Source organism: Corvus brachyrhynchos, unplaced genomic scaffold (assembly GCF_000691975.1).
Source record: "Corvus brachyrhynchos isolate BGI_N302 unplaced genomic scaffold, ASM69197v1 scaffold17, whole genome shotgun sequence".
Classification (NCBI taxonomy): domain Eukaryota; kingdom Metazoa; phylum Chordata; class Aves; order Passeriformes; family Corvidae; genus Corvus; species Corvus brachyrhynchos.
The window spans coordinates 12,291,190-12,318,625 of NW_008240046.1; the positions used below are offsets into that span (position 1 = coordinate 12,291,190).

Consider the following 27,436-nt stretch of genomic DNA (forward strand, 5'->3'; position numbering starts at 1 on the left):
TATATATATATGAAGAAAACAAGGTTACATTTGCTTAGCTCAGGCTTAGGAATATGAACAGTAAATTTGTTTAAAAGTAGTATTTTTGTTGCCACAGCATGCATTCAGAAGAATCCCTCAATAAGGATTCATGAAATACCCCTTGAAAAATAGAGAACATTTCATAAGATTCACAAGTCTTGCCTCTTGGGGCCTAGGTGTTCCTTTTGTAAAAGGTATCATAAGCAGCCCGTTCACATTAGGCTTAACTGTCCTGACAAGAAAAAACTAAACAATAAATAGAAATTATTTTAAAATACATTCTGAATAAAATAATTGGACAGGTGTTAAGACTGGCTGGCCATGTCCTTGTTCAACAAGAGACAGCTTTTATCAGGACTTATCATGAGAGACAAACGATGTAAGAGACCATTATCCACCTGTCTAAAGAACAGATGTCACTTCAAAAGGTCAAATTGCTCTGTTGTTTTGACTGTTTCAAGCAAATGCAAAAACTACAGACCGTGATCACTGGGAGAGAAGAACAGGAGGGGACTAAAAATTGACATATTCAAATTCTATTAGGGTCAGAAAAAACTAATTAACTATAAATACTGAAAACATTGAAATCCTTGGAACTTTGCAAAGATGCAAAGAAATTGCATTAATGAAGCTGATTACAGGAACCATTGAAACTTGTGCAGTTTGGAGAGAATGGTAAAATATTATTAACTCTAGATTTAAGTTCTATTTAATTTTATAGACATTTACCAATCACAATGCAAGTATTCATATTAATTCAATTTTATGTTTAGCCACTCCCTCTGTAGACATTCATAGCTCTCCTCAGAAAACACAGAGCCTGAAATATTTATGATGCTGTAACGTGATAAGCTTTACAAGTCTATTATCAGATGCAGAGAGGTTTTCTTCAAAGTTTCATTGGAGACATTGACCCTCACACAGTTAAATAGTTAGTCCACAACAACATCTGAATGATCAACACATATTCTTGTATTTATCCAAATCCAGGATATCCAGGATACATGAGTAACAGGAACACCATGCAGATATGGCCTGAAGAGCAAGGCAAAAATTCTCCCAAAGCGACAGTAGAATCCACCTCATGAAGCCACAGTGAACAAGCAACAAACACTACAGTCATAACACAATTCTAAGTGTCCAAAATATACACTTAATGTGTCACTAATAAGTCCTTAAGAAAGAGTATCACTTACATTATTGAGGTACCGACAATATCAATATCATACCCATGATATCTTGCACTGCACAACATGGTCCCTTTCTATAAAATTTAGTCTGCAGGGCAGGTGCCTTCTCTGCACCCTATCAGGCCTGGGTACATAGAGCTCAGCACCCCAATCAAGGTGTTAAGGCCCAAGAGACACAACTCAGAAGCTTGGCAATAATCAATTCAGCCAAGGAATAGGAAATACAGACTCCCTTTCCATCCTTGCTCCCACCAAATGATGGTAAACCCATCCAAAAGTGTAAGTGGTATCACAGCAGCTGCTGACAACTTAAAAAACCTAAGGGATTTAGCAGCAGCACAGAACAGGGCATGTTCTTCTAGCAGTACAGCTGCAGGAGAATGTACTGTGCTAGACAGATATGCTACTTTACAAGGCAGGATCATTATCTCAGTGCTTTGCTGCAGTATGTCACAGGTACAGCAGATGATTTTTTGTGACATGTAAAAAACATAATCTGCAGAGTAACCTCTATAAGGGTTATACAAGCTAACTTACTCTTGAGAGGGAACCAAGAATGGCTGGGTTTGCCCAGCTAGGTATTAGAGCATCAACAGTCACATTGAAACACAAGGAATTCTGCTGCAGTTTGTCACTGCAGACATATTCACAACATGCTAAGCCAAGTCAGGAGCAATTCCACATTGAAGGGAGAAGAACGATCATGCACCTCTAACCCCTGTCTTATTATAGTGGTATAAGCAGTCTCAGTGTTGATCATTTACACTTGTAGCTGTTGAAGGTCGAGAAGCAGACAATTTTTGAGATTTCAGACTTAGAATTTCTGAACAACTTCTTTGATTCATATTCAAACAGATTATTCAGGCACCTTAACACTTTGTTAAGCACAGAATACACTAGACCATTCTTTTGAAGGGTTAGGCTGTAAAAGCCTGCAGCTGGCTACAAGCACCCACGTGGAAAGTTTGCCTGACTTGATAATAACAAATGCATTGCAGTTTGTCACAGTGACATAAAAAATAAGTTTACATGCTGGAATGAAGAAAAAGATCTCACAAAACAATCTCTTTGATCATTCAGACCTACCTAATGGAGATGGAAAGAGGAGAGAACTACTCCCTTTCACTGATTTTTGCCATTATTTCACTACTAATACAGTGCAACTCATATCAAAAAGAATTTCTATTTGGCTTTTATGTTGACAGTAGCGTCCCCTTCAGAGACAAGTCTGCCAGCTTCACCAAAGTTGGGGTTCAGAACATGCTGGAAGTACTGGGCAGCTTACTCTCTTCCTTTCCTGGAAAACTGTGAAACACCACAGCTGAAGAATGTCTCCATAGCATGTTTTCTAGTTGAGATAACGTGTGCTTTCGCTGTAGCAGAGCCCATAGTGAGAAAAATTCTCTCCAATAGTTTTTTCATTTAAGACATGCCACAGACAAAAGAACTGCTTTTGGAAGCAAGACTATATTGACATTTTTCTCCTTCACACTGGGATTCATCTACCTACAAATAAGCAGCTAATGTTACTTTGCATCACTCAACTTGTCCCTTCTGCTGTTTGAGAGCTGAATTTCAGAAGCTTATGTGCTACATGCATCAATTTCATGTTGCTGTCTAGGTAATCAAGAGTTGCCTAAAATGGCAATACACACATAAGGGACCGAAATCCCACTCAGTGACCTAAGACCTGTTGTGCATGTGGTATGTGTAAGTGCAGTGGCAGGAGAAGTCACCTTTTGCAAACAGAGGCCTGCAATTCTAGAACAAGCTTCAGTAGCATCTGAGGTCATGGCCTCTCTACAATAGTTATTTTAAAGCAAAATTATGTTGCATATCAATTATTTTAACATCCATACAGAAGTTTTTCAACTAGACAAAAAAAAAAAAGAAAAAGCAAGCATAGGAAGATAAGCTTAGGGCTATTTCTATGAATGTCGCAGATGGTGGTACGTTTACATAAGGTATAAATTGCACCACAGACCACCATGAAGGATCAGGGCCACTATCACTTAAATGCCATGGGACTTAAAGCTAAGCACTTTAAGGAGCTCAGCAACACAATTTAACAGTTCTTTTCTTCAGCTGGTGTTGTTAAAGGGAAAATACAACTCTTTTTCAAGCAAATTATATAATGGCAGTTGAGGAAGAAGATTTAAAGAAAAGTTACAGTAATTACAGAAATCAGAGTGGAAACTAATGCAGAAGTGTGAAGATAATTTCTATCTAATTTGGAGTTATGATGAATAAAACATTTATGTGGTTACCTCACAATAGAACTACAGAGCCTCTGGCAAAGTACCTCCCCCCTCCAACAGGAAATAGGGAAGTGTGGTGAAGGTTATTTTCTCTATCAATTTTCAGGCATGTATGGTGATTAAGCAGTTACATTTTGATCTTTTCAGATTACACCTGGAAGCAAGGCTTCAGCTGCCAACCTGTGCCCTGGTGATGTTATTGTAGCTATTGATGGTCTAGGCACAGAGAACATGACACATAATGATGCCCAGGAGAGAATTAAAGCAGCTACACATCAGCTTTGTTTGAAAATAGAGAGGTACGTGTACATGTCTGCCTATTTCTGAAAGAAGATACTACTCAATCAACAGTACAGTTATTATATAGTGTAACTATTTAGAATATTTTGAAGAAGTTCACAAGATTCTTAAAATTATAAGCAACCAGACCTACCTCTTAAACTCCAGATCAAGCAAGACTCCCCAGAACTCTCTGTAGGCACAAAAAACCAGCTTCCCTCAGGTTACTCACAAGGTAATTCTGCTGACTGCACAAGTCCTCTGTTTACTGTCAGTAAGCAAGCAGTCCTTTATGTTGTCGGGAAATAATAAAATCCGCATTTAATGTCAGTTGTTCAGTGACCTCTATGCTCTAACACTCCGTCAGCCACAGGTGCTTATCATTACCTCCTTCTCCCAGCCACACATAAAGCTGCTGCTGTATCATCCCACCCAGGGAAAACAACATCGTGTCAGACTTTGATGGGGGGGATGACAAAGGAGTGAGTTTAAAGCCAATCAATCTCTTTGGTCACAACATATTAAGCCTAATACAGGATTCTCAAAGCAATGTTCAAAACAAAACTGAGAAACTCTGTCTTACCCAAACTGCAGTAATCCAGAAACTTTTGTATTCACTTCTCTCAGCTAGAGCCAGGAAGAGAAACAACCTGCAGCTTCACATCTTCAGCTGAGTTTGCTCAGCCTGTGCTCAGAATCACAATTTCAGCTGTCTCCAAAATTGACAGGCCTAACTGACCTGAGGCTCTCAAGGAGGTACAGCTCTTTATTGTAGTTGACCATGATATTTCTCTGGAAATACACAAAGTGTTTCTTTTTTTTTTTTAACGAGTGTTGTTGAATTACTAGACAACACGTCATGGTGAAAAATTCCTTCCGTTAATTCAAGGTTCATTACTATTATGCTACTTTAAAATTAGCTGCCACATTTCACTTTGTCAATGAAAACAGAACTGTAACTGATATTTTCATGTTTACTTCTGCCTACAGGACCGAAAGAATCATCTATACAACTTCAATTTCCCCTTGCACATACTTTGCATACCTAGATTGCACTTCTACTTTGAAAAGCAGGCTTTAAGTGGAAATTATGGTCTTTAAAGGAAAAGAAGTTGATGTTTACGATTATTGCTAATATATTCAATTATTCATACAAAATATTCTGGGGACCCAACATTCATTCTATGAACCATTAAAAAAAAAAAAAAAAGTTTGGTCAGCTCAGGTCAGAAAGGCACTAATTTCCCTTTCCATTTGAGTTCAGTAACTATTAACAACCTATTTCCCATTGTTAATAGCATACATAATTTTTTTTTAAGTAGGTACATTTTACATTTATTATTTACATATCACTGAAGTATTTTTATGTCAAAACACTAAAAAAGCGTAGAAAAAACTTGCAGATTTCCAAGCTGCATTATATGTTATGGGGACATACACAACTCTATAGGAATTCAAATTATTTCAATTCTGCCTTTCCTTCTTTCCTTCTAGGGCAGGAACTAAATTATGGTCCCCACAAGTTTCAGAAGATGGCAGAGCACATCCCTTCAAGATAAATTTGGAAGCTGAACCTCAGGTATGAACTGTAAAAAGTACCTAACCATTTCCATTTGCTTTTTTACACTCCAAATAATCTCCCTTGTGGTCATTAAAATTCTTTAACTAGAGCTTCATCCATAATTCTCCAGTTTAAGCTAATAGGAACCACCATGATTATGCCATATAGGAACACCATTTTATCTGACTCAATGTTTTTGATTTTTCAGCTATAACCAAAACAAAACATTAAGAAGCTACAACACATTCTCATTTTTCTTTAAGAGTCTCCATATTGCCATAGTTTTATTATGGAAGTAAAATATGTTATTTTATTCTGATAAAGTTTAAGTTGCTTTAACTCTTTTAGAGATTCTTCATCATATGAGGAAATTCTTCAATCAGGAATAAAGTACCTAAGTGATGAACTCATCAGATCACAAAATTCATTTTGATGTAACAGTCAGTTAAACACAGAGGTCCATAAATGCTGGATCTCTTTACCTCCATACATTTTTATACCACAGAACTGAAATTTACAAATTTACACAGGACCCATATACTGGTCAATAAGCAAATCACGTACCACTTCTGACTAGGAAAGTCTTGATCATTGTATATGACCAAAGCAAATCCAATCCATCAACAGCCATCTCTCTTTTCAAACTCAAACTCAAAAAAAAAAAAAGGTACTGTGAGTCAAAGTCTTCATATTGCCAACAGTTAATTAGCTAGCTACTTCTTACAACTAGTCCTTTATTTCTTTGTCATTCCTCCTTAACCTACATGAACATTTGCTGTTATCTCAAGAGCAGGGAGGGAAGAATATTCTCCTGATCCTGGAAGGCCAGGAGATATAAAAAAAAAAAGCAAAGCAAATATGTCAAAGTATTTATTCTGTCATCCCCTAGAAAAAAACTATATAAGTGCAGATTCCACTTCAATAACTCCCGTGCAATAAATACTTCCACCAATTCTGTTTTCATGGAGACACTCCCAAACATGAATACAGCATTTCAGTGTTGCATTTCTCTATCTTCTTTCTGATCTAAAACTTGCATTAAGTCATACAGCAAACTCCATCAGAAATAATATAGCCTCTTCAGCAGTGGGAATACTATAGAGAAGAAACAAAACTATTTTAAATGCATATTCTTGTGGAAGAGCTAGGACACACATTAAATGACTAGCAGTGAAACAAATTCACTAAAAAAGCTACAGAGAAAACCATGCAGGCACACATGACACAGGAGTAATCCCTCTGCATGAAAGCTGCATTCCTAAAAAGGACAGTTCCTTAAAAATAGATCACAAGATTTCACTAAGTGCTATTTGGCAGACTATTGAAAAGCAGCCTCCACTGGGCAATCAGAAAACTGATTTCTCGTAGATTAAACAGCCAGCCTTTTCATTCAGTATACCTCTTTTTCGTTCCTAGGAAATTCAGCAGTACTGAGTATATTTAATAGATAGTAGGCACCAGAAAAGTAGCAATGCTTGCAAACAAATATGCTAAACTATTCCTGGAACGTTTTACATTTTAGATTAAATTCTTCCATCTAAGCATCCATCACTCCCTGTGGAAAAGGAAATACACATAGCCTATTTTTCTACAATTGCTGTAATTTAAATTTTACAGCATATTTAGTCACAGCATGAGACCCAGCAGCATGTATACCAGTAGAGAAAACAATAAAAAGTTTCTTGAATCTCAGATGACAAATTTTTGCACAACTACAACCTGTGCTGTCCAAGTCTTATAAGAGTTTGCTGAATTCTAACAATAAATACAGGCACTGAAACCCAGATGAATAGAGAAAAATCCAAAAGCAGTAATTTGTTACTTCAAATGTAAAACTCTTTTACCGAGAAGTATTGCATGCATTTACTGGTGTGCAGAAATGGAAAACCACTGAGTTCTATTTCTTCTATTTGTATAATAACCAAAATTACTCAAAAGATCATAGATCTTAAAAATGTATAAGACTTTTTTCACTCTTGTCAAATAGACATTTCAAAATTCACTAAGGAAGTTAAGAGAAATCAGTTATTTAAAATACATTATAAGCCAACTAAGTAATAATAACAAGAGACAACTTACACAATCTTCTTAATAAGTATGTAATTTAAGTTTGTAAGCTAATAAAAGAAAGCTACAAATGAATGTAAACTCTATTTTAAATTGTTCAGCAATGTGGCCAAATATTTGGCCAAAGAATGCTTACTTCAGCTTCAATGAATGAAAATCATTCTACAGATACTTGGAGATGGCTATGTGAAACCTGTGAAACAATTAAATACTGTGCCTACTTACAGCTATGGAACAAGGAACCTTCACACTGTAGCAAACTTCTGTATCAGCCTGAGAATCTCCCAAGAGCCGTTTGGAGACTCATACAGGCAATTGTCAGAGCACAATGAAAGCTCTCACTATTTCTAAATCTGAGAAGAGGAAACTGAGGCAACAATTCTAACTTACAGCAATAAGCAGCTGACTGAGAGTCACTCTTGAAAGCTACACACGTAAAAAACAGCCACCCTGATTTTGTTAGTCTGGAGGAACCTAGAGTGTTATGGATAAATAATAGGAAATAACAGACCACTTGAAGAATCACTAATACAATCCCATTGTATTCTGAATAAAAGTAATTTAGAACATAAGGTTCTCAATTAATATAATTAGAAAACAAAACCATCAAAATGGCAAATTGTATCATAAAATTATTTTTTAAATGCTTTCCGCTATATTGTCAAAGTAAAAGAATACGACTTGTAAATGTTTTCTGTTACAATCCGTTTAACCTCATTGAAAATAATTTTGTATTCATTACCACAGTTTCTTGAATTGTTTTTATTTGAACTTTTCTCTTTCACTTCTACCTTTGCCTTTGAGCATTTCATTCAGTGAGACTAGACTTTTGGCCATGAAGGAGATTATACATTCCTGGGAGATATATTATGCACATAGATAAGTATAAAAATCTAAGAAAAACACAATACGTTGTTCTAAGAAATAAGTTTATAGTCTATTACCATTTACAATCAACTTTTGAAACACTATAATTGTGCTGGGCTAGTTTTGAGGACCTACCTCTCCTTATAACAGCATTCAAAGATAAAGATCTTAGTCACATGACACCTCCAAAATGTACACACTTGTGTTCTGTCACAGCAATTAACCCAAGGAATGCCATCATATGGGCTGTGATGGATGCATTTCTACAGGCTTTTGGGGCTACATTATTTCTATTCCTGATGCGTGTATCAATGCAAAAATGTAGCTAGCCCTGCAAAAAAAAATCAGTTGGAAAAAAAAATTAATAAATTAAGTACTGTAATTCTCAAATATTCCTAATTAGAAATTTCAACAACTTCCAGTTCTCATTTAGCTTTTGAACTTAAAGACTTTTCACAGATTCAATGAGATCAAATAAACACAAGAGCTGGACTATTTTTGCTGCTGTATGTTCTGTCACTGACATTTTGTATGAATAGATGAATTATAAAGAAAACAGAATTTAAGTCTAACTAACTGCAAATACTTGTTTCGTAACTGTTACATTGTAAACATGCTGCTATGGTGCCACATCTTCTGTTCTGTTCATTTCTCTATGAGAAATGAAAAAGGGGGATGAAATTACAATGTCCTCAGTTGGTTTTGTTTGTTTTGTATCATACATGGATTTGAATCGATTTTAAATACTCTGACATTAATATCTTTCATGATAGCCATAATCCTAAACACTATTAGATTATTTCCATTTACTAATACATTCTGTTAACTGCAACTTAGTTCTATTAGACAGAAAGAAGGAATTGCAAGTAAAACCTTCGTGCTCGTTTATCTGATTGTTGCTTTCAGTAGCCTCTTAAAGTGCAATGCTGCTAAACATTTTCATTTAATAAAACTGCTTTTTACTGTTTGCATTTTCTGGTTGCATATTCTATATATCCATGACTTTTCTTTAGTCTAATCCAAAATATATGTTGGAAACTTGTACAACAGTCATACTCAAAAACAAAGCCAAATTGGAGAACTGGAAAAGATTTCTATGAAAATTGAAGTATTAATGACCTATGCTATCTTAACATTGAAAGTTCGAGTCTCTAAAGAAAAGACCAATTCAGGTTGTAGAAACCTATTTGTCAGAAACAAAAGCTTTTTATTCCATAAAGATGGAAGTTCAAATGCTCTCACAGCACTGTTTCCAAAGAGTGCCACTTGCCATAAGGACGAGGGAATGGACTTCAGCAGTTAATGTTCTTCGCCCACTAGGGTAAAAGGAAAAAAACCCTCGGCAGATGTCGACATTAATTTTTTTCTAAGTCTCAGTTTCTGAGGCTTAAGAGTGGGCTTGAGCTGGAAGGGCCTCAAAGGACACTATAATAAATACGCAGAATACAAATAAGTGAATGCAGTCAGAAGTCTTTATCATTCCTGGCCAACCACTACAGAAAGATATTTTAAGTTATCTGAAAGGCCATCAGAGATTTTATTTCCAGACCTTATCCCTTTGAATTCCACAAACCAAGGAAATTATCTTGGCCAATGACAAAAAAAAGTATGGCAGAATATAGGCACATAGGCATAATGATTTCAAATTTAGCCACTTCTGGGTTTTACTTATTTATTATGATTTCACATTAAATTATAGAGCAGTGCAATTTTTGATACACAGATATACTTTAAAGATGAAATACATTCAGAAGAATATCCTCAATCTGATGTATGTTCAAGACTTTATTTCAGTTAAAAGAAGCATTTAAAATTATGTGTTTTCTAGGCAAGACATTTACAATAAAATCACACTTTTGGAAATCCCTCTATCAGTACGTGATGAAAATGCAGAAGCTAGAGACTAACACTAAAGGAAAGCAATTAAGATAAGCATACATTAAGTGTTTTAAAAGAAAAATGTAAACAGTGTCAAATCTAGTGAAAAATATGAAAGGTCACTCTAATATTCATCCCTCCCTTTTCTTCTAAGCCTTCTGCTTGCCTGGAGGCAGGAAAATAATGTGTGTGGCTCAAGTAATACATATAAAATTCATGGAAAAATATAATATGCTTGCACCAGTTAAAAATAACAGTTGCAAAAGTAAAAATGCAGAGATTAACAATACTGGTGGTGTCAGTTTTACTCATTGCTAGCTTTGGTGTGCATTGTAGCTCTGTGTGTTTTGTCTGCCTATCACGTACAGGAATTCAAGCCTATTGGTACGGCTCACAACAGAAGGGCCCAGCCTTTTGTTGCAGCAGCAAATATTGATGACAAAAGACAGGTAGTGAGCTCCTCCTATAATTCTCCAATTGGGCTCTATTCATCTGGCAATATTCAAGATGCACTTCATGGACAACTGAGGGGTCTCATTCCTAACTCATCGCAAAAGTGAGTATCAGTATTTACTTATAATACATGGTCATTTGCGGTGTATCATTATCTGTTCTGTTTTCAATTTAAAAGTCCAGCTCTTGCTGTTTTTTCTGAGAATGAGATTACTCATTATCCAAAAAAAGGGCGATCAAGGAAACATTTTTTTCCAGGACCGAGAACTATCCATTCAGCTTTCTAGCAGCAATGCTGCAGGTAGCTAAAGTTTGCCCTCTACATTGGGCTGCAACACTACCCTCCAACCTTTCCTCCTGTAACTGTACTTTACTCTGAATGTTTCTGAACACTGCAGTGATTGTAATTTGAGCACCAGGAATGAACAAACTAAACGTGGTTACTTCATGGTTAAAATTTGTAAACTTTGTTAGCTGCTTTTTAACTAGAAATGAGCATTCGTAGGTCAAAGAAAGCTATTTTATCTTTTTTTTCTTTACAGGATATCAACTACTTTGAACACAAGCATAATATTCGGCCCAAACCTTTCATAATCTCAGGCCGAAGCAGGTTATAAACTTTGAGTGCTGTGCTGGATTTGATGCATGGTGTTATTTTTTTTAATGGATGGATACTCACCATTGATGTTAATTAAGATTTCTGATGCATTTGAAATTTACTTATAGTACTAGACAGCCTAATGCTGAAATTAAAAGCAAACAAACAAAAAGAATTAAATGGTTGACTTTAAGAGTTCCAGCTTGAAATTCAAATTTCTATTTCCGAAAGAAAGTAGATCTACATTCCATCTCAGTTACACTGATGAGAGTCTGAAGTAACTGTAGCCATGATTCAGTTTACAGCGTAGCGCCAGATACTGCACACTTACAGACCTTTGGCACTGTGAACTTCTTCTGTCCAAATGCAATGTAATTTGTTAACTTGCTAAACAAAAGATAGCTACATATTACATATCTGTTGCATATTACATATATGTTATATATTACATATAAATAAAAGACAGCTAAAGATAGAGAGTTATAAGCTAGGCCATCCAGAGATTTCAAATTTGCATTTCAGCAGACCTCGTTCCGGAGGGCAACCTACTGCTGAGCTAAAAATAAGAAAACTGATGCCACAGATATGTAAAGCTCCAATGCAGAAATTCTTCTATATCTACATCCTCATTTTAGTGTAATAATCCTCTGTCTTAACTGGTGATGAAATTCCTTACTACTGTTTTCATTATTACAGAGGGGATAAAAACAATGTAAACTCTGTGGCTAAAAACACCAGGAAGCTCAAAAGGACCTGAGGGATGAAATATCTTGAGATGTGATCCTTTATCCTTTTTAGCAGTAGCAGTTTTTGCTAGTGGCATTAGTGCTCTACATTTAATTCTGAAAATCAAAAATGCCTGCTTTTTAGTTATACTAATTTAAGTCTGAAAAATGAGAGCAGAAAAACAGGATGATAAATTATTCCATCATACAAAGGACAATCTCATATGGATCATCAGTTTTCAGAGATGCCTTATATTTGTCAGTCACCTAACTCTAAAAGATGGTCTCATCCTGCAAACAAGAATTATCAATGTAGAGCACCACCACAGTGGAGAAAAGCTGCTCAAGGACAAAGCAGTCCTTAGAAAACATCCCTGGCCCCTAACTGCAGACAGCACTTACATACTGTACCAAAACTGGCTTTGGGACCACTAGGAACCATGAAAATGTTGAAGTAAATGGCCATTTACCAGCATTCAAGACGAAGCAAAAAATACCCTGACAACAATGCAGGAAGTTTAAGAACTTCAGTTGGGCAAGGTGTGTCCAGTGCTCTGGCGCTGGGGAGGTCTGCACTCGAAAACTGCAGAATCTCTGACACAGGGTGTTACATCTACAAAACCTTGGTTGTCACAGTTTGTCTGCTATTTTTCCATCAGTTTGACTTAATCCACTGCTAAATACAGACAAAAAAATCCCCACCACCTTGGCTCTAAATATCCCTTTAAGGCAGACAGCTGATAGTAAATAGGACTTTGACTAAAAGATGATTGTGGACTGTGGGTTTTAGCTTATGGATTGGACATTGGACAGAATTTTGGACTCCACTCCGGTGAAACTAACTGGAAATTGCATTTAATATATAATATATTTTATTTATTTACCTATAATTTATTCTGTTTTAATAGTACTTTGGCTTCACACAGCGAGAGGAGGAGTTGTGCTTTTTCTAGTCTTTTCCTGCTACTTTCCATTTACTAACACTGTTTGCACTGACAAAACTTATTCTACTGCAGGATCTAAAGGTGGTATTGTTTCTTCTAAAAGAAAATACTGCAAACATGTATGTTGGCTGTGTGAATTTTTTGGCTGTCTCATGCTTTGTGATGATGCACAACTATATTTGCATTAAGGCTTACCTACCATTTCTGGAATGCTTTTGTTTGACATGTCTTTGATGAAAAAGTATATCTTTCCCTTTAAAATTTTGAGAAAGTGGTCCTGCACAAATTCCACTCTAAGAGAGAATTTTGGGTTGTCAACTCCGCCCGAGAGTAGCTACTGGACAGAGTTCTGTACTATCAAACTGGGAAACAGAGCATTGTCCCAGGTTTGCACAGCTTGGAATGAACTAAACACTACCCTGATATCAGGTTGGAGGACAGAGATTAAGCATTTATTGTCCCACAGCTCAGAATATCACATAAATGGTAACCAATGTCTGTAGAAAGATTTGGTTATGTGCTGTTACACAGAAACAGCAAAGAAATATCCTGTAACAAAGAAAGCCTCTGAAGTACTATAGAGAGATGATTGAATTGTTCAAAATAGTGATACCAAAAAAGACTTCAGGTCTAATGTTCACATTCTTTTGCTAATCTTTTTCCAGATATGTTGAATTGGTGTATGGTAACTTCACTTAAGTAACGTCAAGCAACACTAATATTTTTTAAAAGTTTACATGGTATTTTTTGTATATAAATAATATGTAAAGTCTACTTCAGAAGCAGTAAAATTAATTATCTGAATATGTACCCATTGTATTTGTGAAGGACCACTTTACATTCTACTGGAAACACTGTAATTTAGAAAAGCAAAAGTAATCCTGGATGTTTTAGTAACTTTTCTTCTTTGCAATGATCAACAAGTTGGTTTTTTTTAATTGTTAAACTAGTTTTAAAAGATTAATAAGTATCTTACTCTAGAATTTAAGGAAATCTAGGAAATGTCACATTCATTATTTTACACTACTTCACAGTAGCTTTTTGGCAGGGGAGTGAGATGATTGTGAGGTATAGAACTGGAATGATGTGTCTAGGATTCCAGTGCTGCAGGTGTTTATCCTGTCTCTGACATGGACAACTCACATAAACTTTGTCTGCTACCCTGTTTACAGATGATAAGAATTACTCACTTAGAACAAAGAATTTTAGGGGGGCTTAATTATTCCTCAATAAAACCTAGCATTAAAAATGTAAAATAATGTTATATTCTGAATTATTTCATCTATCAAAGAATTTTTACTGTCTTCAAAGAAAATGCATACCAGAATTTTAAGGACTGCTTTACAGCTGGCCTTGATACTTTTTTACAGGAAATCTATTTTCAGTGGCTACACATACTTTTGCTTTTCTCCACTTTCTGTACTTTTGATTTTTTGAGCCTGTTCCATTCATGCTTTTCAGCCCTGTTAACATCACCATATCGCTGTACTTTTGTCTCTGTTCTCTATAATCCAACGCACACTGCACACTTTCCTGCGCTCTGGCCATTAACACAGTGGATGCAGCACTCCTTCGGGGCTGGATTGCGGCAGTGGGCGCAGTACCCCCTCTTCAATTAGCACGGTCAGCTCCATCTGCCCCACCGAGCTGAAGGCAGTATCTAAGATGGCCCCTAATGTCCCCCTGGAAATGGAGCTTCCCGGTGTCAAGATTGTACACGCTCAGTTTAACACACCTATGCAGTTGTACTCAGATGACAATATCATGGAAACACTGCAAGGCCAAGTTTCTACAGCTCTGGGGGAAACACCTGTCATAAGGTAATTAGAGCAGTATCTATAATATTTATGAATACACAAATTTAAAATACGTCAAAAATCATGAGCTTTAATTTTCTACGAAAAAGGGGGAAAGGGTTCGAGAGAAACTAAGTAATTTAAAACCATTCAATATTTTTACTAAAATACTAGCAATTTCTGGGTTTTAACTCAAAGTATTAAAGGAGCCCTCCAGAAGATAAAAATAAGTATTTAATAGGTAATAATCTTAGAATTGCAGCTAAAAAATAAAAAATTATAATACTACCTGGACTATTACCTGACTGACCACTCCAAATCAAGATTCTGATTCCTTCCAAAATTCAAAACTGTTTATTACTATAATAATTATTTATCTAATAATTTTTTAATAATTCCCTCTTATTAATAACTAATAAAATAATAATAAATAAAATTTATTTCCACTGTTGAAATTCAGGTCAGGAAGATTAAGAAATTTTATAGATGGTTATAGTGTTCTAGATACTTAACTCCCATTCTAGACAACTTACTCAGTACAACTAGCTCTCATCCAAAAAGAGACAGAATTTACTGTAGGCCTACAAATCCATGTCTGACTTACAAATTTTGTCCATTGCACAACTAAAAGTCAGGTAGGAACCTTACATATATGGATAACAATTATGATTATACAATAAAAAGTTTTAAAGCACTATTCATTATTTTCAGGAGACAATTCATCATTCAAGCTGCTTTATCTTTACTTTTGCATAATAGTAGCCTATTTTCCTGTTTTAAAACAGTACTTAAGTTAATAATTCATAATATGTATGGTATAAACTAAAGCTGATTACTAATATTTTAAATAAGCAATAATCACTGGCACCAATGAGCCTTCTTCAGCACCTTGGCTGCTACTAACCAAAAAAACCATATTTATATAAAAGTATTTAGGTTCATCCTATTTGATGAAAAGAAAACTGTAGTTCATGAAGTCTTTGCAGAGTGAAGTTACTCTAGTGCTTGAATATTTATGCTCAACCAGAACAATTCTAGAACAATAAAAGAAAAATCTGCTGGTTCATTATTGTGAACTACTGGATTAAGCCCAAAGCAATCAGATTTCACACTGCCTGTGACATCACCAATTTGAGAACCTACTCTCTACGCAGGTTTGAAATGTCTCTTGCTGTGGGATCGTTTTCACTGTGTATGCATGAAGAAATGTAAGATGACACATTAGTGCTGGGTTTATTGCCTTCTGTATGTAATTGCATTATCACTTGTTTTATATTTAGAAATATTTTAGTGAAGAGGAGAGAATTCAGGGGTTTAATTAAATATTGCCAAGAATTGTAAAAACTAAGCTACTCCTATTTATTAAAAGCTTCTGACAAGACAAGAAACTGAGTTTTTTCACCAGCTTAAAGGTGGCTCAAAGAAATCTACTGATTGATGAAGATCAAAAAATTCACATAAGCAACAGGGGTCACTGTCCAACTGCTGCTGCTCTTACTGGGCCATTAGGCAGTTTGGATGCTATGCTGGGAAAAAAACTGAACCACTTAAAGGAAAACCCAGTCTAATTCATTGTGGACAATAGCCAGTTGCAACAGGAAATTTAAACTGAACATTTGTGCGTGCAGCTGTAAGATAACAGACTTCATCAAAGTAAATTTGGATGTTTCTAATTATCCCTAGTAGATGTTTGAAATTTACAGATGCCACATATTCAGTCTAATTCCTGTCAGTGCATGTAGTCCTCTACTCTTCCTCTTGACTATTTAGGATGTCATTTATCATGAAAAATTCAAAATATTCAGCACAGTTTAAAATGCCATGAAATATTCTCATTAAAGTCTTTGTCTCACAAGTCATTTGAGAGTCAGCCTTCAACTGCTGTTTGGACAATAAGTTACTTTATATTTTTAGCATAAAATTGTCATTGGAAAAGAAAGCCAAGTCACAATTTTATTAAATTAAGAAAGAGAACTTCTGTTTGTCAGCATTCACCTTGCAATGTTTCCTATTATGCAATACTTATTCCATTCCTTTTTGTCATCTGCATAAGTTAAATAAATAACAATTATCTTAGCCAAATAATCACTTTATTACCTAGCGATCAAGCTGATTTAGAAATCATATTCTCCCAAAAGATTTGACTGGTTAGGTTTTGGTTGACCTACCTTTACATAGTAAAGGCATGAGCTGTGATTTTAACAACATTCTTGAGGGCAGCTGCTACAAAAAGGGAACTTCTGGATACCATAGCAAAGAGCACCTGGTAATACAGCACATGATTACGGAATGAAACTACTTTGAGATTAAAGGACATACTCTCAAATGCCAGTAGGGCCAAAACAGTAATTATGGAAATACATTAATGAGTTTCTAGATTTATTTTTGTAACAATGGCACTGATTTAATGTTTTTCAGCACTTTTTAGATCCAAAGGAGGCTATATAAAGCAATGCTACCTGGAAGAAAGAGTTTTTCAGTAATTGTAGGCACATTGTCTTTATGTTTGTTTCCTGAATCATACTCTATGCCTGGTAGAACTGTTGCTTTAAAGTTATGTTTGATAAACTGTTTTATCTGCTCTTCCTCCCTTTAATACAGTGACCCATCTCCCAGCTCAGTGCCTCAGTCTGACGTGTACAGGATGCTGCACACCAACCAGGAGGAGCCCAGTCAGCCGCGCCAATCTGGCTCCTTTAAGGTGCTCCAGAATTTAGTCTCCGAGGAAGGTGGTTAAAAACAACATATTCTACCTGTTCAAATCATTTAAAAATGTTTGTGGGAGGGGGGAATCTGAGAAGAAAACACGAGAGATTAGAGATACAAGAATTTTTGAAAGCCCAAATTATTCTGGACCTTATAGCTACCACACCAGTCTCCTGCCATTTCCCCTCCTTTCTTGTACTGTCAGCAGCCTCCTCTGTGAATACAATGCAGGTGCTGATAACATTTTCCAGAATCTCTTCTCAGATTTTAAGATCTTTAATATACAAAGTTGGCTTTAACTGAACGACAAAAAGTTTTATCTGAGAGAATTTTTGGGACAAGCTGCTTATACTCATGACACCAAGAAAGAAAATGCTCTCTTCCACATTGAGGAAAAGAGGAATTTAGACCAACTCCTGAAATCCCCTTAAAACCTATTCCCTCTTCATTCTAAATAAAAACTGATGAGGGAAGTCATATTTCCTTCAAATAAAGAAGTTTTGAAAATAAAATTATTAAAGGCTGCAAGTTTGTCATATTTACAGTAAGCATAAGAGTAAAATACAACTAAATTTAACTAAAAGGTAAATATTTTAAATTTTAATGTTTATATGTCAATATTTACTAGAGAAGTCAATATTTACTAGAGAAGGAATAAACACTTCTAATTGTCTACATATATATCATTGTGGGATTTTACTTAGCACTTTCTTAGCATTTTGCTTAGCATTCTGCTATTATTTTGTATTCATATCATGTTACTAATCTTTCCAATTTGTTGTACAGTTAGTTATATAAATGAGAAGCTTTCTAACAATAGGTCTTGATTATGTTATGTTTCTGTGTTAAAGCCCAATCCTCCTCCCTCTCTGCTACATCCAAGACCTACCATCAGAGAACTTGGTGATGTCCATGAGGCAGAGAGCACTGCATATACAATCTTTTTTGTACTTGCTTTTTGGCTACAGCTACACAATATTTCTCCTGATTCCAAAGAGGTGGAATCTGGCCTACTAAACTTTTCTAGTGAGACTGCATTGTTTGTTCATATAAGTGAAAGCCTGTAAATACATCCAGAAGTGTATGTACATCACAGAAAGTACAGAAAAGTGTAGAAAAGTACTTAATTGCATCAGATGCTTTTATATTAGCCCATACATAACAGGATTGTTTTGTTTCTCAGATGGGCGCCCTGTGGGAACAAGAAGTGTGAAAGCACCTGTAACAAAAATGCCTAGTGCCATGCCTGGTGCCCAGAAAGTGCCACTGTGTGACAAATGTGGGAGTGGGATTCTGTAAGTTGTTTCTTTTTAGTTTCAGAAATCCCCAGCTCAAGCACACCTCATCCTCAAACACCACTGCAAACTACAGAAGTGCGTTCCCATAATGCTTCTAGAGAACAGAGATATAAAAATATATTGTTCTAAATGTCAAATTATAACCTGTACCTTCAACAATTTCAATACAGATTATTTTAGTTTTGACAGCGTACTATCGAGGTTTTAACTGAGATTTCTCAGGACCTTTTGCAAGTCAACCATTAACACATATGTAATGAAACCAGCTGTTGTCTGTGCTATGCTGTGTCAGGCTGTGAATTCTAAAAAACTTCTTGTTAATGCAAAGCATCCTTATCCCAACCCAGTGGGAGTATCCAGAAAGCTCTGTAGACCTATTTTAAAACGATCAGATTTCTACCTGACTAACATCACTAACTTCAGCAAAGAACACAGATACTGATGAACTGAGAGAACACAAACACAAAGAAAAAGCAATGTGGCTTTGAAACTCATTTTGTCACCCTCTTGATAGGTCAGGCTGTACTTTCTGTCTTGTAACCAAACTAACATGTTTCTTCAAACTCTTGATTTTCCAATGCTCGTGAACTATGTGATCAACTACAGCATTTTATGTCACCTATTCAAACTCAGCATCCAACATTAAATTATATAGTAGTTTCTAAAACCACAAGATGAACAGCTGTAAAGACTTAAAGCAAATACCTAGAACATACTTTGTATCATAGAATCATAGAATGGTTTGAGTTGGAAGGGACATTAAAGATCATCTAGTTCCAACCTCCCTGCCATGGGGCCTTCTACTAGACCAGGTTGCTGCAGTTTCTCTTCTCATTTTAAATTCATATGAATTAACTGGGGTTTTTTCTTCTCATTGTTTCCATTTAGAGGGACAGTGGTGAAGGCACGTGATAAATACCGGCATCCAGAGTGCTTTGTGTGCTCTGACTGCGATCTCAACCTGAAACAAAAAGGCTACTTCTTTGTGGAGGGCCAACTGTACTGTGAAGCGCACGCACGCGCCCGCATGAAGCCACCAGAGGGATACGAAACAGTTACGGTTTACCCAAAATGCTAGTCTTAGCTTAACACACAAATATATGCATGCACACAAAAAGCCTTTACCAGCTTAGAACTGCAGTACAAGTGTCAGGACTTCTGCCTAAATCCAAAGTAGCAGCTTTTAAACCTTTCCCTGTGGGATTCTGAGAGAGGCAGAAGTCCTTATTAGCCAGCAATAGCATATTATACCAGCAAAATTCTGCTAAAATATTGTTTTTGAAACTGTCAATATAACTCAAGGAAGTATAAACTAAACCAGATCTCCTGGAATACAAAAATGAGACAGCTGAGGTATTACGTGAATGCTACAGCTTATACAGAAGTGCTGTAATCTAGACATAATTTTTACCATAAATTAAGTATTTGTGCAAATATCAACACCATCAAAGTCTTACAGGCTGGGCCGCTACAAATGAGAAACTTGACGGATCGTTAGAAAAGCAGCTATTTTACACAGATAGTACCAAACAAGCAGTTGTTCATGTCTGCTATTATTCAACTAGCGTTAATGTATACCCCAAACATGTTTTGCTTACTTTACTCTGAATTTGGGGTTATATTGCCTTAATTTTCTGACACAGCAACTGTGATAAAGAATAAATGTCAAGCCACACAATAAAACGGTTAGTATAATAAAGACTGGTTAGTATGAAGCAAAGTAAAAGTTCTATGTTGTCTTAATGATTTTGCAATGATATCAACTTCCTTATCACTTTGCAGGAAATTATTCTGAGGCATGCACACACATAAATTGGTTTTTTATAAAAAAGAACCTCACAGTCTAATAGGAATTCATTGTGAATTGAGAATGAAAGCAAATTTTAAAACCTTTCTGCAGAAAAGTATACTGGATTTTTGTATCTCCATCTTTCAATTTCCATAATAGAAACAATGGGGAAATATAATCATGATACCTTCATTGCTCGTAAATTAAAGCTTGGACAATTTTAAAAATAAACTTGAATTAAAATATGCAAAGGCAAGGTCTTTTATAAAAAAAAAAAAAAAAAAGCTGGTGAAGTCCTAAAGAATAAAAAACCAAAAAGCTGAAAGAATACAGGTTTGTAATCAATTTCTGAAACTTGTCAAAGACTACATTGCATTCTGGTAGGTGCCAGCTACATAAACACACCCAAAGGGCAAACTAAACTTAACATTTTTAGAAAATATCAAAACAAGTCATAATTTCTTTATTGGGGTATTTTGAACTCACTTTAAAGTAGAAAAATCAACAAAATTTAAATCAAGTCCAAAAGACTAGCAAAAAAATAACCCAGTGACAAACAATCTTACATACTTTTCCCATTCTATAATGTAAGAAGCCTATAATGCAAGTAGAATATGGAATCAAAAGAAGTTATACGTACTTTAAATATTTTAAAAATTCATGAGTCCCAAAGACTGAAATACAATGTCCACATATTCAAAGACTTTTCAAAATGTCTTAAAGTATTATTTCAGAATTCAGAAGTTTTAAAAATGCATGTGTCACTACATTTATTACTTACTTTTCTACATCAAAAGCAGGGATAAAAAAAGTGTTGCACCCTTTTCAAGGTTAGTTCTTAAGTTATTTTTGGGCACAAAAACATAATTCTGCTCCTCAGGTATCATGGAGACTATGTGTAGTATTAATATTTTTCCATTGATAAAGCCCATAAATCTGAAAATCCTTTTGAAAATAAGAGTGCACATAATGATTATTTTTACAAGCTTAAAATGTCATTGGTCTTTTAAAATGTGTGTTTACTGTTCATGTCTTTGTGGAGTAACCAAAGGTAAAAATAAATCGATTACATATGATAAATATTCTGTGTTTCTTTTCATCTGGTATGGAAAATGAGAAAGTGTGAGTGTCAAGTGACTTGACAATAACTGACAGAGCAGTATGCTTCCGATTGATCAAATCCCTGGCAAGAAGGAAAGACAATTTTTATATTAGGCATTTGAGTACACATCCAGGGCTTTCTAAAACAGAACAAGATCATGTGCTTTCAAAACTAAAGACTCAAAACTGCTCTCTTTAACACACCAAACATACCAATTATAAATGTGGGGAACTCTTGGAAATGCAGATACAAGAACTGCTAGGTTGCAAGGAAGTCATAGAACAGGACCTGATGCTAAAACCTTGGGGTAAGCTCAGTGGTATTGCATCATCGTGTAGTGCTATTTTGGGAGGTTTGAAGTTAGATGTGGCTTTGATAGAATTAGAAGGTAAGCCTATGTATTTGCAATTACTGACCTACATGAAAACCTGTGCAACAATATAACACCAAGGAAACCACAACTTTCAGTTAATGCAGATACTGAAATCCCTGACCCTGATAGAGGAGACAAATAGGAAATCTCATCCCACAGCCACTTCAGTCTGGGAGAACTGAATATAGTTTTAAATGCGAGAGGAAGATACACCAATTCTCTCTATTGCATGCTCAAGGTTGAATTCTGTATCTCAGTAGGGTGTCATTGGTTCCTGACACACAAGGTGTCCAGCTAAAGATCTACCCACTTTATCTTCTTCAGAACAGTGTAGCCATTCAATCATGATAGTAGCTTAATGCTACTATGCCTCTCAGCTGTGTCTAGACTCTTACACATATTACAAGCCAAAGGCAGGCATGGAATTTATTTTAGATGGAGAAAAATGTAGGAAGTGTGACCTCACATGCTTTTCATCTCAGCTCTTCAGATGTTAAGCAACAAGTGTGAAAAGTGTTCCCCAGCTATGCTACTGATGCATAAACAGCAGGGCTGTTCTGGGAGATGTTAAAAACTTGTATGAAACTGCAATACTCCAAATGAGGAAGCCAAGAAATGCTTCTGAAAATACATAGATTAATTTATACGGTACTTTTGAATCAATTCTTCTAAGAGAAATGCTTTTGCCCTTTTAAGTAATGCAGTTTTGCCAACAATCTAAAATCTAAAAAAGTACTCCAAAGTAGTTAAAAGAAACTGTGTTGCTTCCATCAACTAAATAGCTTCCTTCATTTTTTCAACTACATTTCATCACCTAAAAAATTAGACTAGCACTTTTTTTCAGATCAGAAGTGAGCTATTGAAAGTAAACTTCCCCCACTGTTCTCACTGACTGCATTTTGGTTCACATCACACAACTTCAGAGCGCACAAAGTGGTTTCCTTAGGATGAAATGGAACCAGAAGTTGTTCTCTGGGAGCACAGCTAATGAACACCAACCACTAATGGGAACTCAATCCACAGAATCAAACTAGAGCTGAATAGGCCATGACTGCAACGTGTTAAGGTAGATGCCAGGTCCTCAGTACCAACCAATCTGCTCCTACTGCATCTCACTGCCTTTTAAAGCACACATAGCTTTAAGAATTGCTTGCAAGTTTCACAGGGGAAAGGTTTCTTAGCAGAAATTAAATTACTGACTGCTTATGCAGTCTCAGAAATTGGACCTGATTTCAGACGTTTGGAAGCTCAGAGCTGTTTGATCAAGACTTCTGGTTCAAATTTCTATAAACCATCAAAGAGAATAACTGTGCAGCTGAGTATAGATCTGATTTTCTTGTAAAAGACATGCACTTGATTTAAACTCCATTTTAGGGGTCTTTTTAACAAGGACAGGACCATTATTTCCCCAGTGGATTCACACATTTATAAATAAAATGGTGGGAAATAAAACGTGTTTGCTGACATGTGTCCAGCAAATTTTATCTCAGAAGGTAACTGTACTCTGCAGATTTACCCATTTCTGTTTCTCTTTTTTCCTCCTGTCATCCAAGCAAGCTATTCAGATAGCTTCTTTTGAAACTGTTAACAAGAAATCTCCACAAGCAGATTAATTCTTTTTGTCTAAGTGCATGAAGTTTTGAAGTAAAATGGAAGTCTTCAGTTTATGGTAAGTGCCATCAACTAAAATCTTTTGCTTCTACAGCATATGCTGCATAAAAAATGTTATCTACACAATGAGTTCACAAAGGGTTTTGTTTCTATATATGGTAAAGCACACATTTGTTTTAGCATTCTCAGTGAGTGTTTTTAGTTACATGTACCCTTCCTAATCCTCCCTCTCTGCACACCAGTGCATGACCCAAAGAGCAGTAAAGCTTTTAGGAGAGTCTTGAAAGATTGTATATTATATTACTGTGAAAAAAAAATGCTCTCTTTGGCACAGGAGAGGACAGTTGTCCAAAATAAAACTTTAAAGAAATACTGTTTTATACAGGGCTGGTAAACTTACAGCTGTGCTAGAGTGACAAATCACAAAACACAGAAATTGTAGAACAGTTAAAGATTATTATTTTTACTCAGAAAACAAAATATTCCCTAGATACCAACAGGATGCTGAGAGGAAAAATCTCTTGCAAGGTTTACACAATTTTTCTTTTCATGCTACTGTTTAAAACCAGATTTATACAGATTACTCATCCTCTGTATAATGATTTTTAAAAATTAGTATATTTTTTATTTGAGAAGTTTTTAATTATCCTGTAAAAACATGAGTTTAAAAAAAGTTAAATATTAATTAGACCAGATATACTACGGAGACATGACTGGAACAATATGTTCAATGGCAACCAAAAAAAAAAAAAAAGGGAGAAAAACAACAGTTAATACATGCAGCCAAATTCAGGCCAAAGCCAAGTTTCTGTATTACAACAAAGAGCAATGTTCTGATTTTATGCAAAACCTGTAGGGTGTCAATAGCAACACTTTACACTCTTGGCACAAAGCACGGCGATATCCAGTTCATTTGCATAGAGAAAAGAATCCAGAGTTTCCCAGCACCAGCTTTGCAGAGTAATTGCAAGGTGCTCACAGGCTGTGCAAATACAGAAAGCACAGGAATAGGTAGTTTTTCGTGAGGAAGAGTAAAGACCAAAGAGAATCTATGATTGCACAAATGACAATCAGTCTTCCCTCTACTTACAGGCAAAATATTCTTTTCATATATTGACTATTCCATTTGTATAGAACTTACTTAATGCATTAATAATAAATGAATGCTTTTTATTTAAAAATCATGTTTCTGAATTACATTTCTCTATTATAAATGGCAGTGTCACAAATAATTCTCACCACTGCTTCACTTTGTGCAGTTTGGACTTCTAACATTTTTACTTCTATATCTTGCACATTTAAGAAAGTTGGGAGTGGGATAAAACTGCCAAATACTTAACTAAGACACTTTTATTCTCAGTAACTCTTCTTAGCCTTTTTGAATCCAGAGCTACTCTCACCCTTGACAGAATATGAAAGTGTGGTGCTTCGGAAATTATGCACTGACACACAGTGCTGTTTTTCTTACAAGACCACAGAAATGCCATAGAGGTAAGTTCCCTTATTAAGTGTGAAGTTCTAATGACCCTATGATATTTTTCTTTGAAAAGCATGCCTGAGCACAGATGGGACTTTTGATGTCTGTTAGCAAAAATTGTAGCAGTTATTGTCCTGCTCTAGGCAGAAGTAAGGACTGAGTAAAATATGCTTTACACTGGTAACACCTGGACAAATAACAAGCTGTCCAATCAACCATGGCCCTACTATGGCATGAAAGGAAAAAAAGGCAAAACCTTTGAGGCATTCAGAACACAGTGTTACACTGGGTCTCACTGCTGTTTGCCAAAAGGCTTTTCATGGCAATTAAATTTCCTGGAAACAAGGCCTCCTTCTGAATGCTGAAAGGGCTCAAATGCATGTTATCACCACAAAACAAGATATAATACAGTAATCTGAAAGTAGGACAATCTCTTTTTTCCCAAAATTCCAAGGTCAGACAAAAATGTTGTCTAATTTTACATTTAACTTACTAATAGCAGAGGATGCTGGATACATTGTACAAAATAACTAGTAGAGCAGAACAGTATGAATAGTTACATTCATACAGATTCCTACATGAAAGTGGGCAAGTTTGCCAACAGTGGTGATACCAGAATCCTCTTTTGAATTTATCTCTTAAATGACTCTGCCCTTGATACTTCAGATATCCCTGGGGAGGTCAATTTACATAAACTGATAGCAGCTCTGACCCATGCATTGCCTCTCAAGCTAAAGAACCACACTGACATTTCCAAGTATTTAACAGATTTTGTCTCTATGATCACCCAGTCAGATCCCAGCGTCTCACATACTTGTATATTCACTCCTATCATGTTTCAATAAACCTGTCAAGCTTGCACCTGTTCAAAGGTTGGTGGAACATGTCTACTCATCACTTCACAATAATCAACAAGTGACAGCTGTGCCTGTAGATGATTCTAACTTTTCTATCATAATGAGGGACATAAACAAATTTCATCAGCTGTTCATATTTAGCCCATATTTCCCTAAGAAGATTCATCAGGTTATAAAGACCTGAGTCATGCACTCTTTAAGACAGATTGGCATCTGATACTGCAAGTTATGAGAACAATGGACTGCTTCTGAATTTGTCTCTCTTCTTTTCTTTCTTTTTCCTTTTTTTATTTATTAAAACCAGTTAGCAAATAACTGTTGCTGACATTTTTTGTGAAAGCTTTATTTAGGGAACAGACAATCAATGTCAAACACCAGTTGAGGAAAATAGGAGTCATCCTTGGCACTTCTTGAACCTTCATGTTGAAAGAGCAATGCCAGACATTTTTCTAAAGCTTTGCATTAGATGATGTTGAAGCATTTTGTAAAATAAATCAGTATCTATGTAATATTCTAAGGATTGGGAATGTATTCAGCAGTTTTTAAAAATAGATCAGTTCTGATTTTATTAAAACTATTAGCCTCTAATCATACCTACTTATTGGAAACATCACAAAAAGAAAATTAAAGGAAAAAAAGCAAGGAAGGAAAAGAACAATTCTCCTCATATCTTTGAGGAAAAAAAATCACCTTCATCTTCAGAGGATGTCTCTTCCACATTAAAATGACTACCTTTTAAAAAGTAAGAGAAAGCCTTAACTCATAGACTTACCCAAAAAAAGATATTTTGAAATTGATCTTTCTCCTTTACTGGAATTTGTTCTACAGTTTATATATTCTTCCTGAGACCAGGAATAGATACTCTTTATCCAAAAAAAAAAAAAAAAAAAAAGGAAAAAAAAAAGGTTATTTACTTTGTCATCTTTTCAAGATCAGGTTTTACCTCCACATCCAATTCACTTATCCACAAAGCAGAAATTATTTTTTCCTAAGTGGACGACCAGTTACATATTTTCTTCCCATAACTTTTTTTTCCACCAAAACCTTTAACATCAGGTTTCATACTAGCCTGCTGCAGCAATTCCCAGCTTAAAAGTGATCCCATCAGCTGCCCTCAGCTCTTAAGGCAAGCGGTGGGGAATAAGTGGGCCACTCTCATTACCACACGAGCACAATAGCATTCACACGGTCCCATTCAGAAACTGATGCCAAAACCATCTTCTGGGGCACACAGGGGATCTCCACCACTTGTACACAAAGCCTGGGACTGTGCCACCAGGGTTCTGCAGAGAGATATCTTCCCTGTTCCTGCCTTGGTAGCCAGAGAAGTCCTGGTCTGGCAGGCTCTCTGAAGAACCTGCATACCCCAAGTCAGAAGAGAACAAAGGCAACTGGGGAGTCTTGAAAGTTACTCTCAAAATACACCTCATCACACAAGGTGCTGAACATCATCTCTTCACAGATTTTACTGTCCCCGATAGCTGGCCTTGTTAAGGTGTTTTTTGCTCTTGTATATAGCAACTGGTCACTGTATTTTTTTCCATTTAGTGCATGCCTAGCTCTTCCTTACAATGCAAATCCTGGCA

At 35.8% G+C, this 27,436-nt stretch overlaps 1 protein-coding gene across 4 annotated transcripts in view; it reads left to right on the forward strand.

The window, feature by feature from the left end:
* PDLIM3 (PDZ and LIM domain 3) overlaps nt 1-21,510 on the forward strand; it is a 23,475-nt gene extending 1,965 nt beyond the window's left edge. The window contains exons 2-8 of one of the 4 annotated variants that reach the window (XM_008641463.2): nt 3,617-3,768; nt 5,243-5,327; nt 11,117-11,184; nt 14,398-14,661; nt 17,239-17,366; nt 18,527-18,638; nt 19,530-21,510. In XM_008641463.2, coding sequence (XP_008639685.1) covers nt 3,617-3,768; nt 5,243-5,327; nt 11,117-11,184; nt 14,398-14,661; nt 17,239-17,366; nt 18,527-18,638; nt 19,530-19,719 — 999 coding nt within the window. In that variant the 3' untranslated portion in view covers nt 19,720-21,510. Of the gene's footprint in view, nt 1-3,616; nt 3,769-5,242; nt 5,328-10,489; nt 10,678-11,116; nt 11,185-14,397; nt 14,662-17,238; nt 17,367-18,526; nt 18,639-19,529 lie in introns of all 4 variants that reach the window. The other 3 variants (XM_017744627.1, XM_017744628.1, XM_008641464.2) reach the window with 3 other exon arrangements.
* The last annotated feature ends 5,926 nt before the right edge of the window (nt 21,511-27,436 follow it).